The 15,921-nt window shown below is 43.6% G+C and overlaps 1 protein-coding gene across 1 annotated transcript in view; it reads right to left on the bottom strand.

Moving 5' to 3' along the window:
* lamc3 (laminin, gamma 3) overlaps nt 1–15,921 on the bottom strand; it is a 243,035-nt gene that overhangs the window by 124,941 nt on the left and 102,173 nt on the right. The window contains exons 7-10 of the mRNA XM_088356238.1: nt 14,021–14,141; nt 6,742–6,840; nt 3,209–3,345; nt 1,897–2,016 (exon numbers count right to left, since the gene is read on the bottom strand). Of these exons, the coding sequence (XP_088212364.1) occupies nt 1,897–2,016; nt 3,209–3,345; nt 6,742–6,840; nt 14,021–14,141 (477 nt within the window). The remainder of the gene's footprint in view (nt 1–1,896; nt 2,017–3,208; nt 3,346–6,741; nt 6,841–14,020; nt 14,142–15,921) is intronic.

Genomic DNA, 15,921 nt, shown 5'->3' with positions numbered 1-15,921 from the left:
AAGAATTGTTGTAAAAACAAATGACGTTTGTAGGCCGTACAACCTTTGCAATAATACATCATAACTTAAAAGAAAAAATGAAACAAGTTAATTATTCTTCCAAAATTGATGCAGAAGTAAAACCAAAATCGGTATATCTAATACTTCCTAAAATTAGTGGGTCGTGCCCATAGGCGATTCCCTCATGGCATCCCACATAGCTCGCCATGTTACCGCAATCCCGGCACGAATCCCGAAGGAGGCGCCGTTTAACGAGCTTGTGAGTGTTTTGCTCCTGGCCTCCGACGACCGGGCCCCGTTCGAGGGTCCTCGAGGGTTTGGCGGCGAGGAGCCGACTTGGCCACGGAGCCAAACTCTGCTTTGTTGCCCGTCCAAGGCGGTCAATTCCATCAGGCCTTTGCTGCTGGGGCGGCTGATAGAAATGAGCTCTAAATCCTGAGGCGGTGGGCCAGCTTATTCCCTTATCTTCTAATGGCTCAGATAAAGGATTGGGGCGGAAAGGCGTTTTTGGATGGGATATCCGTGCTTGGACCCGCTGCCAAATATCACAACTCATCTCAGGAACAACAGAAACCAGGCGATTGTCACGGACCATCGGCTAAAACCCGTATAATCGACATATTTACAGCTACTGTAAATTCCAGATTATAAGCCGCTACTTTTTTCCCAAATGTTCAGCCCTGCGGCTTATTCAGCGAAGCGGACAATTTATGGAATTTTTCTAACGGCCACTATCGGCGCTGGAGTATAAAATGTAAGATTAAGACCAGTAGAATGTGTGCGCCAAGAAAGACTGCAACCTCTAAGTTTAAGCAAACGTTGTCTGTAAAGTTAAAGTACGTTCCAATAATGAGGAAGACGCCCTTGATGGCTACAGTTATGAGGAGGAAGTTAAGGATGAACTTCCGTAAATTTCACAATTACGGGATGTTTTTTTTGATACATTGTGAGCGTGATCCTACTAGCGTGGTGGTACCTTTCACAGGCATGGTTTGGGATGAAAGTTATATTATTATTATTAAAGCTTTGAAAACTCTCTCGGTGTACCGTCTTTCTTCGTAAATATGTGTGACCGTGTATAATATGTATTTGCAACTGTATATTTTTGTAATGTATTTATTTTGTTATGTGTTCTACGGACGAATCAAAAAGAAGGGGTGGAGCAAACGCGGGCTGATGGGAATTGGGGTAAAGTTGAGTTACCGGTAGATCTGTCTGTTCTCGCAGCGGACAATAGTGGATATATATTTTTGCCACCCTTAACTCTGGAAATATACATTTCGTTTCCTTGGATTACTTTCAACGGGACCTGGACTTTACAAGTCTGCATCATACGTTAATTACGGGTATCATTTTCCATTCATGATGCCGACTGTGGTGCTAGTATTGTGTACTATCTATGTAGTTTCAATCGTGTAACTTACATCCTGGTCTAGTTCAAACTGGTAATTGTGTCACAAATATTAATGTGGGCGCACGCGGCTTATACATGGTTCCAGCTTGTGTAAGTACAAAAGTGGCAAATCACCCCAAAAGTGGTGGGTGCGGCTTATAATCAGGTACGTTCAATAGTCCAGAGTTTACGGTAGGTTGGGGTGGGCGTATGTATGTAGTTTCAATCGTGGAACTTACATCCTGGTCTAGTTCAAACTGGTAATTGTGTCACAAGTATTATTGTGGGTGCACGCGGCTTATACATGGGTGCGGCTTGTGTAAGTACAAAAGTGGCAAATCACCCAAAAAGGGGTGGGTGCGGCTTATAATCAGGTACGTTCAATAGTCCGGAATTTACGGTAGGTTGGGGTAGGCGTATGTAAAAATAGGACACCCGGCGTATAAATCAACTTGGATGCCGTGTATGCAGTCGGCTATCTATCATTTTCTAGTGGCACTCACCCGGGGCTCTGTAGTAGCCTGGGTCGTCCTCGGAGAGTGGCAGCAAATAGACTTCGCCCTCTTTCCACAGCAGGGGGTCAAGCCGACCCCCGGAGAACTCGCCCAGCCAGCCGTCCTGATCTGGACCCAAGAAGAAAATCTCACATTAGGATGTTGTTGTTTATCAAGAACACACTGCTCGCATGGAATTTTTAGTATTATGGCTATGTGGGAGTCCCAATTATTATTTGTCCTTTTTTCTCATCAATGTCATATGGCCGGTCGTATATAATTAGAGTCTGCCTCAAAGCCTTTACGCCCACACATGAAAAATTGAAATAATCATGTGTCCTACTTGTGTTCCGAAAGGGTCATCATGACACAAAATGAGGGCATTAGAGAAAAAGTCAGACTTAAAATCATGTCAGGCATGGCTACTTGAGACATTTACAACTATTTTTTAAGCATCCTTAGTAAGTAAGATATTTCTTGTGTTTCCTTGCCTCTGTGCTATGTTCATCGTTTACTCAGTTTTTACTGTCAGACACCAGCATGGAAAATGATACAGAACAATATATGACAAAATAAAAAGACATAAAAAGTATAGAATTATGAGAAAGATTCAATACAACTATCTCATCTCATTAGCTGGGCCGCTTATCCTCAGTAGGGTCGCGGGGGTGCTGGAGCCCATCCCAGCAATCATCGGGCAGTGGGCAGGGGACACCCTGAACTGGTCGCCAGCCGATCGCAGGGGACACAGGGACAGACAACTCGCTCGCTCATTCACACCCAGGGACAATTTGGACCGGCCAATCCACCTGAAATGCAGCAAGCAGCTCACGGGATCGGAATGCGGAAGTGAGTGGATTTGCCAGGGTGGGAGATCGGAGCGTGGTCAAATGGGCAAAATGGGTCGATAGCCGGAGGGGGAGATCAGAGCGTGGTCGGTGGGCAAAAACGGGTCACTGGCCGAGGCGGGGGATCAGAGCGTGGTCGGTGGGTAAAAACGGGTCGATAGCCGGAAACAAATGGGAAATCAGGAACAGACGAGCGAGATACGGATGAAGACGGGACAGCCGGGAGCCAGAGTCAAAGTGCTTGCCTTGCGTATGCGGAGGTTCGCTGACGGACTGACAAGGAGTGACTGGAATCAATCAGGCAACGAGCAGCAGATGGCGCCAACCGAGCGGGTACAGGTGAGTGCAAAGAGTATTCATGACACATATATATAGACTTTAACAAATTGGATTCAGGTTGCGTTCGTCCCCAAAAATCAGATTTTCCTGCAGTGTAAACCTAGCCCAAATGTCAAGGTGAAAATGTACTTTACCTTCCATGAAATCCGAAGTGATGTGGACGCCCACATAGCGAGCGTTTGAGGTGCAGGCCAACGAGTGACCGAAGCAGAAACATGGCTGGCAGCCGGCCGGATTGCTTTCTTGGAGGTTGAAGAAGCCTGGCTTGCATCTGCAAAAAAAAAGTGACTGAAACAAGCTTTGTCGCATTTGGCACGGTTTTAATTTCTTTCTTTCCTTTTTACATTTCTTCAGCCAAGACCGTGTTGGAGCCTTTTGGATCCAAACGGAACACAGCTGTGAGGAATCGCGACTTACATGGGAACAGAGGGGTCAGCTGGAGCTGTCCGTGTGTGGGGGGGGCAAAGCAAACTGAGCCAGGCATGCGAGGTCATGCGGAAATTTACGGTCAAATCCTCACATGTTGACAAAATCGCAATCTTTATTGAAATGTCAAATTTAAAATACCGTAAATTCCGGACTATAAGCCGCTACTTATTTCCCAAATGTTCAGCCCTGCGGCTTATTCAGTGAAGCGGCCAATTTATGAAATTTTTCTAACGGTAAGATTTAGACCGGTGGAATAAATGCGCCGAGGTAGGCATCCTCATAGTTTACGTTCGAATTTTACGTATGACAAAGGTTCTTTCCTATAATGAGGAAGACGCCCTTGATGGCGACAGTTATAAGGAGAAAGATGAGGACGGTTTACCGTGAATTTCGCAATTGCGGTACGGCTTTTTTTAACGGCTACGCTTCATGCGTAACGAGCGTGTTAGGAGTAGCGTGGTGGTACCTTTCATAGGCACGGTTAGGGATGAAAGTTATATTATTATTATTAAAACTTTGAAAAGTCTCTCGGTTTACCGTCTTTCTTTGTAAATATGTGTAACCATGTATAATATGTATTTGCAACTGTATATTTTTGAAATGTATTTATTTTAGAGACTTATTGTGATATGTTTTCTACGAGCGAATCAAAAAGAAGGGGCGGAGCAAACGCGGGCTGACGGGAAGTGGGGTAAAGCTGAGTTAAATCTCTTTGTTGTTGCAGCGGACAATAGTGGATGTATATTTTTCCCACCCTTACTTTGGAAATATACATTTTTTTCATTGGATTACTTTTAACGGGACCCGGACTTTAAAGGTCTGCATTAAATTGTATCTACCGGTATCATTTTCCGTTCATGTCGCTGAATGCGGTGATTGCATTGTGTGCTATATCTTTAGTCACGATCGCGGCACCTAAAGTCAGATTTGGGATAAACTTGTGACTGTGTTACATGTTTCAATGTGGGCTCAGGCGGCCTATATAGAAGTGCGGCTTGTGTAAGGACAAAACCAGTAAAGCCCGAAAAATGTGGTGCGTGCGGCTTATAATCAAGTGCACTCTATAGTCCGGATTTTATGGTATATTAACTGTTGACATTCCTACGGTGTGAAAGTTCTTTTAAAATTAAACTTCACAATTCTTGGATTCTACTTTGCATGTTGGTCATGTACTACCACTACCGTCAACTCTGTACATACAAGTGCCTCCAGACATGAGAATTTCATTATACAAGATTTAATTGGAAGAAAAATCTAGCCGGACATACGAAGGAAAATCTCAATTATGAGCAGTTCCCAGAGGCTACTACTAGAGGCAACTCGAGACCCCTCACCGCCATCATAAGATAGGAAACCCACCATCAGGCACCTGATCCCACGCACTTGTTTATATGGCCAGACAAGATTGTTTTTATGGTATTGCATCCTTTTTGTGGCTTTTTGTGACCCTACCCGTGGGTTATAATACAGGAAATGGTTAAAAAAAAAGACGACGATGTCTCTAAATGAAGCAGGAAACAAAAATAGTGTCACAAGCCAGAGACGGGGACAGGACCCAATAGCGTTTGTTTAACTCAGTTTTATGGGAAAAAGAGAGCAGTGCTTGCTTCCATGATCCGACGATCGCCGGGCACGGGCATCTGATGGCAGGAACACAGAAGTGGCACTCCTGTGTCGAGCGGGGATAGTCGGGGGTGGCAGGAAAGCGAGTCGGTAACCAGGACAGGGGAGCAAGGGCGGTAATCAACTCCAGAAAAAAGGTCGGCAACAAGTATCAGGCAGGAAACAGGGCAAAACAGGTCGTGGTCGGCAACATGTATCAGGCAAGAAACAGGGCACAACAGGCCGATGGCCGGGACAAAAGACAGAAACAGGTCCAGAAACAGGTCGGCAACAGGTAATCAGGCAGGAGAATACAGAGTAGGAGATTCTCGTAGGGTACGGTGCTTTCCTAGCAAAAGCGTAGGTTCGCAGGACGGTCTGACGCTGGTAACAGTGAGCCGGGGTCTTTAAAAAGTGTCAAGGAGCCAATCGGCGACCAGGGCTGTTCGTCCCAACAGGGCAGCCGAAGGTGCCCCGAATCAGTAATCATGACATAGACCAACATGCGGGTGGTGTTCATGTGAGTGACCAAGATAAGCAGTGCGACCGGTCAAAATATCCTATGTGAATGCTATTGAAACAGAACGATGTTACCAAGGCTATAAAACTCATCAGGGGTGTGACTGTTCTTTAAAAGCTGCTAATCGATTTGGATGGGTTCGGAGAGCAGAAATTACTGTTTATCTACAAGGATCTTAAACTTGAGGCAGCATCACGTCCAATAGGAATGGATTCCAAGGCCATGGCTGGTTTGAATAAAATTAGAAAGAGGAACCTGCACTCGGGTATAAAGTCCCAAAATAAAAGAAAATGAAAATATTACGTTTTAAAAAGGTTTTTGTGTTGTGTTTGTTCAGTTACAGTAACTTGAATTTTAAGTGTACATTTGGTGCTTACATATCATCACCAGTCTCTATTGTTCCTCACTTCTTTCCACGGGCACGACCACTCACCACGAAAACACTTACGATCCATTACTACTTCCTCCCTGGTAAGTTCTCACCTTGTATTTTCTTAATATAGTCTTGTTTATCTTATCACTGTGTTTTTAATGTTTATGTTTTAATGTGGTTTATTGATCAGGAAGTTATAGTTATTTAGGGTTAACTTGAATGCTTTTAGTAGGCAGGAATGGACAAATTATCCATCTGTTATCTGCACTGCTTATTCTAAGTAGGGCTTGTGGGGGTGCTGGAGCCCATCCCATCTTCGGGCAGTGGGCAGGGGATACCCTGAACTGGTGGCCAGCCAATTTCAGGGCACACAGAGACAGAAATCTCACTCATTCACACCTAGGGACAATTTGGACTGTCCAATTAACCTGACATGCATGTTTTTGGAATGTGGGAGGAAACCAGAGTGCACGTGAACACGGGGAAAACATGCAAACTCAACACAGGAAGGTTTGGTCCCATGACCTCAGAACAGTGCCGTGGACGTAATAACCACTGCGCCATCGTGCTGCCTATGGACAAACTCGTTTTCAATTATTTCATACCAGGAAAACTCGCTCCTTGCACAAGTCTTTCGAGATCTGAGCCAAAACCTGAAACAAATTTAACTCGCATGTAGAGGCACCGCCGCATTTTGCAGGTCAAAATCCTACTTAAGACCAAAAAACCCAGCAGAAACTCACCTGCCGCAGTTTCCCCCCTCAACGTTGTCCTTGCAGTGACAGGTGCCGTCCAGAGGCAAGCAGTCCCATACGCTGCCACCGGGGGCGCACTCGCAGGGCCTGTGAACAGAAAACAGTGAGTCAGACGCCCCAAAAATGAAGAAAAAAAAGGGAGAGGAAGGGGAAAAAAAAATCATCTTGACGGCCTTTAGCGATTGATTGCTTTTGTTTGGAACAGCAAATCTAATTTTAATGAGAGGCGCTATTGCAAATAATTTAATTATCTCCCAGCAAAAGCCTCTCCCCTTGTTTCTGCTCCAGTGGGCTGAATAATTCACAGTGTTCCTCAGCTGCCTGATTTTTCAACATCTATGACGGAAAGCTGCGAGTGTTGGCGTTTGTGTGCATTCAGGATGCACGGCGTTCCCCTGAATCTAATCTACGGAATAAATGGCCATAAGGTAACCGAAACCGTGATGCATCGACGTCCTCCTATCTCGTTTCGGCGAAGGACTTCAGAAAATACGACGCCGGATAAACAATGACGGATAATGCTGCGACGTAATCGCTCTTTACATTGATTTGATTCGAAAACGGTATGAAAGTCGTTTCGTATGGCATCTGTGCTTTGCAGGGCAATTTATTGCTGAATGTAAATGTTGTGTGTGAACTACAACCAAGACAGCTAATTACAATATAAACGTGTGCTTCATTTTCTGCTCTCCTGCGCACACTGAAAACAGAAAAGGCGACTCACTGTTACTTCCACATTACCTCCCAAAATTCCAAATACCTAAATGCCAGCAGAGATTTTATTGATTTTTCGCACAAAAAAAAAAAATCAGTGTCGAGAATATCAAACAACCAGGAGTGGCAAACTTTTACCAAAACGGAAATCGATGCAATCGTTTGAGACATTTATTCACGCACAAAAAAACAAACAGCCATAGTCTAAAACACAGGTGTCAAACAGGCGGCCCGCGGGCCAGATCAGGCCCGCTAAGGGTTTGAATCCGGCCCGCGAGACAACACTCAGAGAAGCGCAAGAGAAAAACAAGCTGCAGGTTGAAATATATCAACTTGATGTTGCCAAAGAAAGGTGCCTCGGACAAAGACACTGTATTTGTATTTCTTTCTCTCTCTCTCTCTCTCTCTCTCTCTCTCTCTCTCTCTCTCTCTCTCTCTCTCTCTCTCTCTCTCTCTCTCTCTGTCTCTCTCTCTCTCTCTCTCTCTCTCTCTCTCTCTCTCTCTTCCGCCCCTTTTCTTCCCACTCTCTGTCTCTGTCTCTTTCACTCTCTGTGTCTCTCTTTTTCTCTTCCTTTGTTGCTCTTTGTCTCTTTCTTTCTGTGTGTCTTTTTAACCTCTTTTGCTCTAACTTCCTTTTTTCCTTTTCTCTCTTTTCTCTTTCTCTCTTCCTACCCTTTGCGCTTTCTTTTCTCTTTTCTCTTCTTCTGTCTTTCTATTTCTTTTTCTATTTCTCTTTGGATTTTCTTCCGCTTCCTTTCTTTGCCCCTCTCACACGACTTATCTTTTTATCTCTTTTGTTTCTCACGCTCTCTCCCTCTCTTTCATTCTTTGTCCCGCCCTCTCTCATTTTCCCTCCCTCTTTCTCTTATTCCTTTATCTCTCTTTCTCTTTCTCTTTAATCTACTAGTCCGGCCCCCGACGGAATGTTTGTACTATCGTGTGGCCCCCGAGTTAAAATGAGTTTGACACCCCTGGTCTAAAATATTAGTCTCAGGACAAGAAATTTTTGTTGTGGTCTGAATTCGAATGAGAGGTACAGTGAAGAAAATAAGCATTTAAACAAACTGCTATTTTGCCATTTCTCCCATTCAGAATTCATGGAGGGGTCTGATATTTTCATCGTGAGGCAGATAAACTAAAAAGAAAAATCCAGAAATCACAATGCATGATTTTTAACAATTTGTTTGTGTGATACAGTTGGAGCAATCATTAAAAATGGAAGAAGCTGAACATGACGTAAATCTCAGATGGAATGGAGCCCCATGCAAGATATCAACTAGTGGCGTCTCAATGATTCTAACAAAGGTTAGGAATCAGCCCGGAAATACATGACAGGAGTTGGTCAATGAGCTGGGACCACCGTTTCTAAGGTTACTGTAGGTAATACACTAAAGCGTCACGATTTGAAATCATGCATGGAGCGAAAGGTTCCCATGCTTAAACCAGCACATCTCAAGGCCCGTCCTAGGTTTGCATATGAACATTTGGATTATACAGAGGAGTCATGGGAGAAAGTTCTGTGATCAGATGAGACCCACCCAAATAGAACCCTTTTGTCATAATTCCACAAAGGGTGTTTGGAGGAAGAAGACTGAAGAGTACAATCCGAGGAGCACCAACCCTACAGTGAAGCATGGGGGTGGTAACATGATGCTCTGTGGGTATTTTTCTGCACATGGGACAGGACGAGTGCACTGGGGCAGTGTATTGTGAGATTTTAGGGATCAGCCTCCTTCCCTCAGTTAGATCATTGAAGCTGGGTCATGGCTGGGTCTTCCAACACGACAACAACCCGAAGCACACTGCCAGGAAAACCAAGGAGTGGCTCCGTAAAAGACATATCAGGGTTCTAGCATGGCCCAGCCAGTCTCCAGACCTGAACCCAATCGAAAATCTTTGGAGGGAGCTCAAACTCCGTGGTTCTCAGCGACAGCCCAGAAACCTGACTGATCTAGAGAATATCCATGTAGAGGATTGGGCCAAGATCCCTCCTGCTGTGTGTGCAAACCTGGTGAAAGACTACAGGGAACATTGTACCTCTGTAATAGCAAACAAAGGCTACTGTATCAAATATTAACATTCGTTTTCTCAGGTGTTCAAATACTTTTTTGCAGCTATATCACACAAATAAATCGTTAAAAAAATCATACATTGAGATTTCTGTATTTTTCTTCTTAGTTTATCTCTCTCACAAATTTAAGACCCCTCCATGATTTCCAAGTGGGATGAATAGCGGGGTGTTCGAATACTTATTTTCTTTACTGTCGATATTTTGGAAAAAAACGGTTCTAATGGGAGTAAAACAGCAGTCTAAAGCAGTAGTGTTATTGAGTATGCAATTATACAGGATTCGTTGTGAATTTCATAAAATTTGTCACTGCCTGTTATGTTTAAATATGTTTTCATTCATAACATCTTCATTATTCCAAATATCTATAATGTTTTCATTTATAGTGGCGTGATAACTGCTTCTCTCATTATTTCTACTTAGTTTTATTCTGTTGCCAGAAATGTTGCCGTGTAAGACAGTGAGTCTCATCTAAATTGGTATAACGTTTTGGTTACTTTAATTATTACTTTCTGGTAGAAAACCTTTATTGAAATGGACAAAATTGTCACGGAATCGAAGGGAAGGGGGCTGACCGGACCAGAACGGAGGCAGGAGGCAGGAACTGAGAGAACTCAATTGCGTGACGATCCATAAGTTTTATTTAACAAAATAAAAGTTGTCCAAAACTCCGGGACAGGACAAACAAAAACATTCTTACACTCAGAACAGAACGGTACAGAGTTCCTCCGGCACGAACTCAACAGGACAAGGCATAGAAGACCGGGGAATGTGTAATGAGCCAGCGCCCGCCAAACCCACAACCCAGCCTTAAGTAGCAGACCAGCAATCAGCTAATCTGCTACAGCTTGAGTTCGGGGGCGCGGCAGACTGGTCGCCACGGCGACCGTGACACAAAATGATCAACTTTAGATAAGTTTTACCCTTTTTCACTTTAGACAAGCATGTCAGGGATCATGGATCAGTTTGTTTATGTCAAGATACTTGAAACAGTTACGTTGCCTTATCCTGAAGAGGACATTCCCTTGAAATGGATGTTTCAACAAGACAATGACCTTAAACACACCAGTAGACGGGCAAAGTCTTTACACTAATGTTATTGAGTGGGCAGCTCAATCCAATCGAGAACTCGTGGGGTGATATAAAAATGCAGTTTGTTAAGCAAAACCAAGACATTTAAATTGATTTTGGAATGTTGTTCAGCAATCATGGAGTGACATAACAACTGAAAGGTGCCACAAGTTAGTTGATGCTAAGCAGTTAGCGCCATGCAACTAAATATTAGGATTGCTAAATCCTACCTTTTTTGGAAAAACAAAGTAGTTTTGAGTTTGTACAGTCAACAACAGACGCCGCTATGTTTTTGAACACACCCCTTTGAACAATTTGCCCCATTGCACAGCCGTTGAACCCTTTTTATTATGAATGCTGGGTCTTGTTTGTTTTCTGAGAATCTACTGCACCTAATGGTAACTTGTTTGGCATTTAACAATAACAAATATAAAAAAAACTGAGATATTTTGATTAGTCACATTGCACTGCTATTATTTTAAACCAGGGCAGCACGGCGGGGCAGTGGTTAGCGTGTGTGCAGGCACAGTTCTAAGGTCTTGGGAACCTCCTGTGTGGGTTCAAACCCAGCTACCGGACTTCCTGTACGGAGTTTGTATGTTCTCCCCGTGCTTGCGTGGGTTTCCTCCGGGCACTCCGGTTTCCTCCCACATTCCAAAGACATGCATTTTAGGTGGATTGGCCGGTCCAAATTGTCCCTAGGTGTGAATGAGCGAGCGAGTTGTCTGTCCCTGTGTGCCCTGCAATTGGCTGGCAACCAGTTCAGGGTGTCCCCTGCCCACTGCCCGATGATTGCTGGGATGGGCTCCAGCACCCCCGCGACCCTACTGAGGATAAGCGGTGCAGCTAATGAGATGAGATGAGATATACAGAACCATACCTGTCAACCTGTATTAGATTACATTTAAATAGATGAATTAGATAGATCCATACCTGTCAACCTCCCTGCCTTACAAACTGTCGTATTTTCCCTTACCAAATACAAAATAATCTTACACCAATTTTTTTATTTCAAACGTGTTTATTTATGTAGTTTAACATGTTATATTGTACTTGTGTTTTGTTATATCATGTATATTGTTAACATTTTTTGTGAGATACTGAGTTGCTCGACATGAATGAGGTTTATTATAAAAAAAGGTCAAAAATGAAGTAGCTTGGACGTTCACCGTAGAAGGAAAAAATACATGCGAATGTAATTAAGTAGAATAATACATTTCTTTTTTAAATTATTAATTCATTTTCTGCATTAAATTATTGTTGGTAATATACTGATTCAAGGGATAACCACAAACCTGTCTTTTTTCATTTTCTCCTTTTATACATCCTTTTTTTCTTAACTTCTTTATACAACTTCATAATTTGTAATACAATGCATCAAAGCAAGTGAGCCGTTTGAGAGCCGGCTCTTTTTAATGAGTTGAGCCGAAAAAGCCGGTTCTCTAAAAAGAGACGGACTTCCTTTCACTACATAACTACCACATGAAATCCGAGGCGGCAGACGCATGCGCACGGTAGCATCAAACCGCTTCGTTTGCAACGAAAAAAAAAAACGATACCGAGATAGAGGCGAACTCGTTTGACTTGATCGATATGCCGTTTCGTGATAGTCGGTGTATACCGGATAGTACCCATAATTGACAAATTTGCCTTTTTCCGGACAGATTTTCTCGTACGTCGTACACGTCTTAAAATGCATAATAAATATACTTTGTACGGCAAAAACGTACAGGTTGACAGGTATGCGGAACGGACATATATTGCTTTCCTGCTTTGCTAATCGACTGATAAATAAGATGTAGGTTCATTTGTTTGAAGATCTGACTCACTAAACACAAACCTCACCGCACATCACCGCCTGCAGAAGTACAATCTACATGTTTTGTGCGTGTTGACGATTCCCACCCCCAAAATCCGCCTCTTTCTGTTTTATACGAAGCGGAATCAAACCGATCGCTCCGCAACCTTATCACCTGCAGCATGTTTGCGTGAGAGCATTAGCTAGCAGATCACACTAGCATATTTCTAGCGGCAAATCCTGACGCCGCATCCTACCGCGCGGCAATCGTGGGAAAAAAACGGTTTTAAACCGGCCTCCCGTGGTTTTTTTCCCCCTCCAAGCCTCAGTGGCACTCCGCCCGCCCGCTGCGACGCTTCGTAGCGCACGTACACGTGTGCCGATGACCTCCGACCAAACCTGCTTGTTGCCATGGCGACCGCATCCGTCAGCTAAACTCCGAAGGAGAGATTGAGACGCAGCGGGGGGGACGTGATCCCTGCCAACTTCCCTTGAAATCGACCAGAAAGAAAATAAACTTTTCATCAAATTTGCTCGGGAGTAGTACTTTGATGGGGATCCTTGTCGAAAATGATTTTATACAGTATTCCCTCGCTGTATCGTGGTTTTGCTACTTTGCGGATTTTCATGTCGCATTGTGCTCTACATTCTGATTGGCTAAGCAGAGGAAGATGCTTTCTATAGCCAACAATTTGGACCCACTAAAAGTCTTTGCAACTCCCTAATGGCTTCCTGGTGCAAAAATGTTTGATAATGGAAAATATATATGGTTTCTGTAGGACAGAACCAGAAGGTAAATAGCGTTTTCTGTAACGTCCATATGGTGGCGCCAATGTATCGTGTAAAATAAAGTGGATTGTGTGCTTACTGCTGTGGAAAAAAACATAAGACTTTTCTTTAAAATTATAATTTGATGGAAGTAACTTGAAAAACACAAAGAAATGAAAAAAAAAAAAAACACCAGCAAGTACACATCTGAATGGCTCAAAAAACACCAATATGAAGGTTCTTAGGTAGCCAGGTCAAACTCCGGATTAAAATCCAATTGAGATGCTGTGGTGTGACCTCATATAGGCAGTTTTTTGCAAGAAAACCGTCCAAAATGTCTCTCTCTCACTCTCTCACTCTCACTCGCACTCGTCCCCAGAGTCCCTTTCTCAACTACTGGGTGTCACACCAACATATCGCGTATTGGCAGTCGGTCGCTTGGCTTTATCAAACTATACATGTTCACTGTGGGGATAATTTATGGTGAAACGCCATTGAGCAAACTGAATAAATAAAAACGCCAGAGCAATTCTTTGGGGTGGGCGGTAGAGGTGGGCGGATCTCTGAACACAATGCAAGGCATTCCTTTCTCTGGATTAGTGCAGTCTGCACCGAAATACGACTATATCCTTATTGTTTGCTGTATTTTGTGCCATTTTTACAAAAGAACTTTGCTTGCACCTTGTTTTGAAACAATTTTAAGGACAAAAATGATGGGCAAAATGACCGCCCGGCGGCGGTTCTACATGTGTCACGGAAAATATGGCGCCCTGGTCGGCCTCCTGCCTCTCCCGTGCTCAAAACCCCTGACCCCAACCCTTTTTGTGTGTGTCTGTGTCACTGCTCACCTGCAGCCACCAGCGCCGAACGAGTGGAATCCGGGCCGACACGTGTCACATTTGTCCCCCGTCACGCCGGGGCCACGGCAGTCGCACCGCCCTTCGCCGTCGCACTGCAAACTCACCGAGCCTGGCGTGGACGTAAAAGAGAGAAACCATAAGGCTTACGGTCGATCGATACGCAGTTGATCAATTCCGGGAATAACAGAACACCTGCTATCGGATTTGTGTTAGGGAAAGAGGGCGAGCGGGAAATGATGTGGGACATGCCGCCCGCTCGGGTTAATGGAGAGGAAAGAGCGAGTGGGGCATTGCGGCCGCCGGGGATCGCTCGGCGGATGGAGTCTGTTATGGCAGCTGATCGATAGACGGGACCATCGTCTGCGACCGTTTATGACGAAAATGGGTAGAAAGCCTTCCATTGACGAAAGAGGATTTCACTCAATAAAGCAAAGAATAGGCTGTCAAATGACCCTATTATCAGGATTACAAGGCGCCCCAGAAATTTGAAAGAGGGTCTCATAACCAGGGTTGGGTAGGGTTACTTTAACTGGATGACTTTCAATTACTCTTGGATTACCGTAAATTCCGGACTATAAGCCGCTACTTTTTTCCCAAATGTTCAGCCCTGCGGCTTATCCGGAGAAGCGGCCAATTTATGTCATTTTGTCACGGCCGCTTATGACGAGGAAGACTTCAACTCCTTAGTTTATGCAAAAACTGTCTATATGACAAAAGTTCTTTCAGATAGCGAGGAGACGCCTTTAATAGCGACAATAATAGAGAGGAAGATGAGGACGGTATACCGTGATTTTAACAATTACAGTATGCTTCTTCAACAGATATGTTTAATACGTAGCGTGCGTGTTGATAGTAGCGTGTTGGTACCTTTCAAAGGCACGATTTGGGATGAAAGTTATATTATCATTATTAAAGCTTTGAAAACTCTCGGTGTACCGTCTTTCTTTGTAAATATGTGTAACCATGTATAATATGTATTTGCAACTGTATATTTTTGTAATGTATTTATTTGTATTTATTTGAGACACTTATGCTGATTTTCACGAGCGAATAAGAAAGAAGGGGCTGAGCAAACGCGGGCTGATGGGAACTGGGGACGGGTAAAGGTGAGACAATAGTGGATATATATTTTTCCCACCCTTACCTTTGGAAATATACACTTTTTTTTCCTTGGATTACTTTCAACGGGTACCCCGACTCTGCAGGTCTGCATCAAATGATAAGTAGCTTGCTCTATTCACTCCACGCATCAACCTGGAATTGCAGCGACATCGGGAATGATGCAATAGCACTGATAATTTCTTGGCCCTTTGGCTAGAACCTTGACTCAGTTCCTTGACTGGGAGCACATGTCTCGGCCTACTGGCTTTGAAATGTATCATGAATTGACTGATAATAGATAGTGCACAATTGATAAAGAATATATATCAATAAACGTATACAAATTTCCCCCTGTCAACAGAATAGATCATTCAAAAAACATCCATTATTTAATGTGGGCGCATGCGGCTAATATCCCGATGCAGCTTATGTATGTACTAAGTCGGTATTCCTCCAGAAATGCGGTGGGTGCGGCTTATAATCAGGTGCGCCTTATAGTCCGGAATTTATGGTACTCAAATACCAAATATGCTAATAAAAGACAAAAGAAACTAAATAGGAATAAAATGACTACATTTTGTGCGGGCTTGGGGAGTAACGGAATACATGGAACGGCAAAAATGATGTTGGCAAGCTGTTTGGATTTATTTTCGTTTTGTTTCTGTCGCATTTGATGTTAGTTTTGCCGGAGATCAAAGAGATCAAAGCCAGGAGAGAAAGCTTACCACGTGTTGTGAGTCATCATTTTATTCATATTTTGTTTATTTTGTCTTTTATTAGCATATTTG

This window comes from Urocampus carinirostris, chromosome 16 (assembly GCF_059441175.1).
Source record: "Urocampus carinirostris isolate Australia breed hairy pipefish chromosome 16, RoL_Ucar_1.0, whole genome shotgun sequence".
In the NCBI taxonomy this organism is placed as follows: domain Eukaryota; kingdom Metazoa; phylum Chordata; class Actinopteri; order Syngnathiformes; family Syngnathidae; genus Urocampus; species Urocampus carinirostris.
The sequence above is the reverse complement of the archived record's forward strand: the minus strand, read 5'-3'. Positions and strand labels throughout refer to the sequence as shown.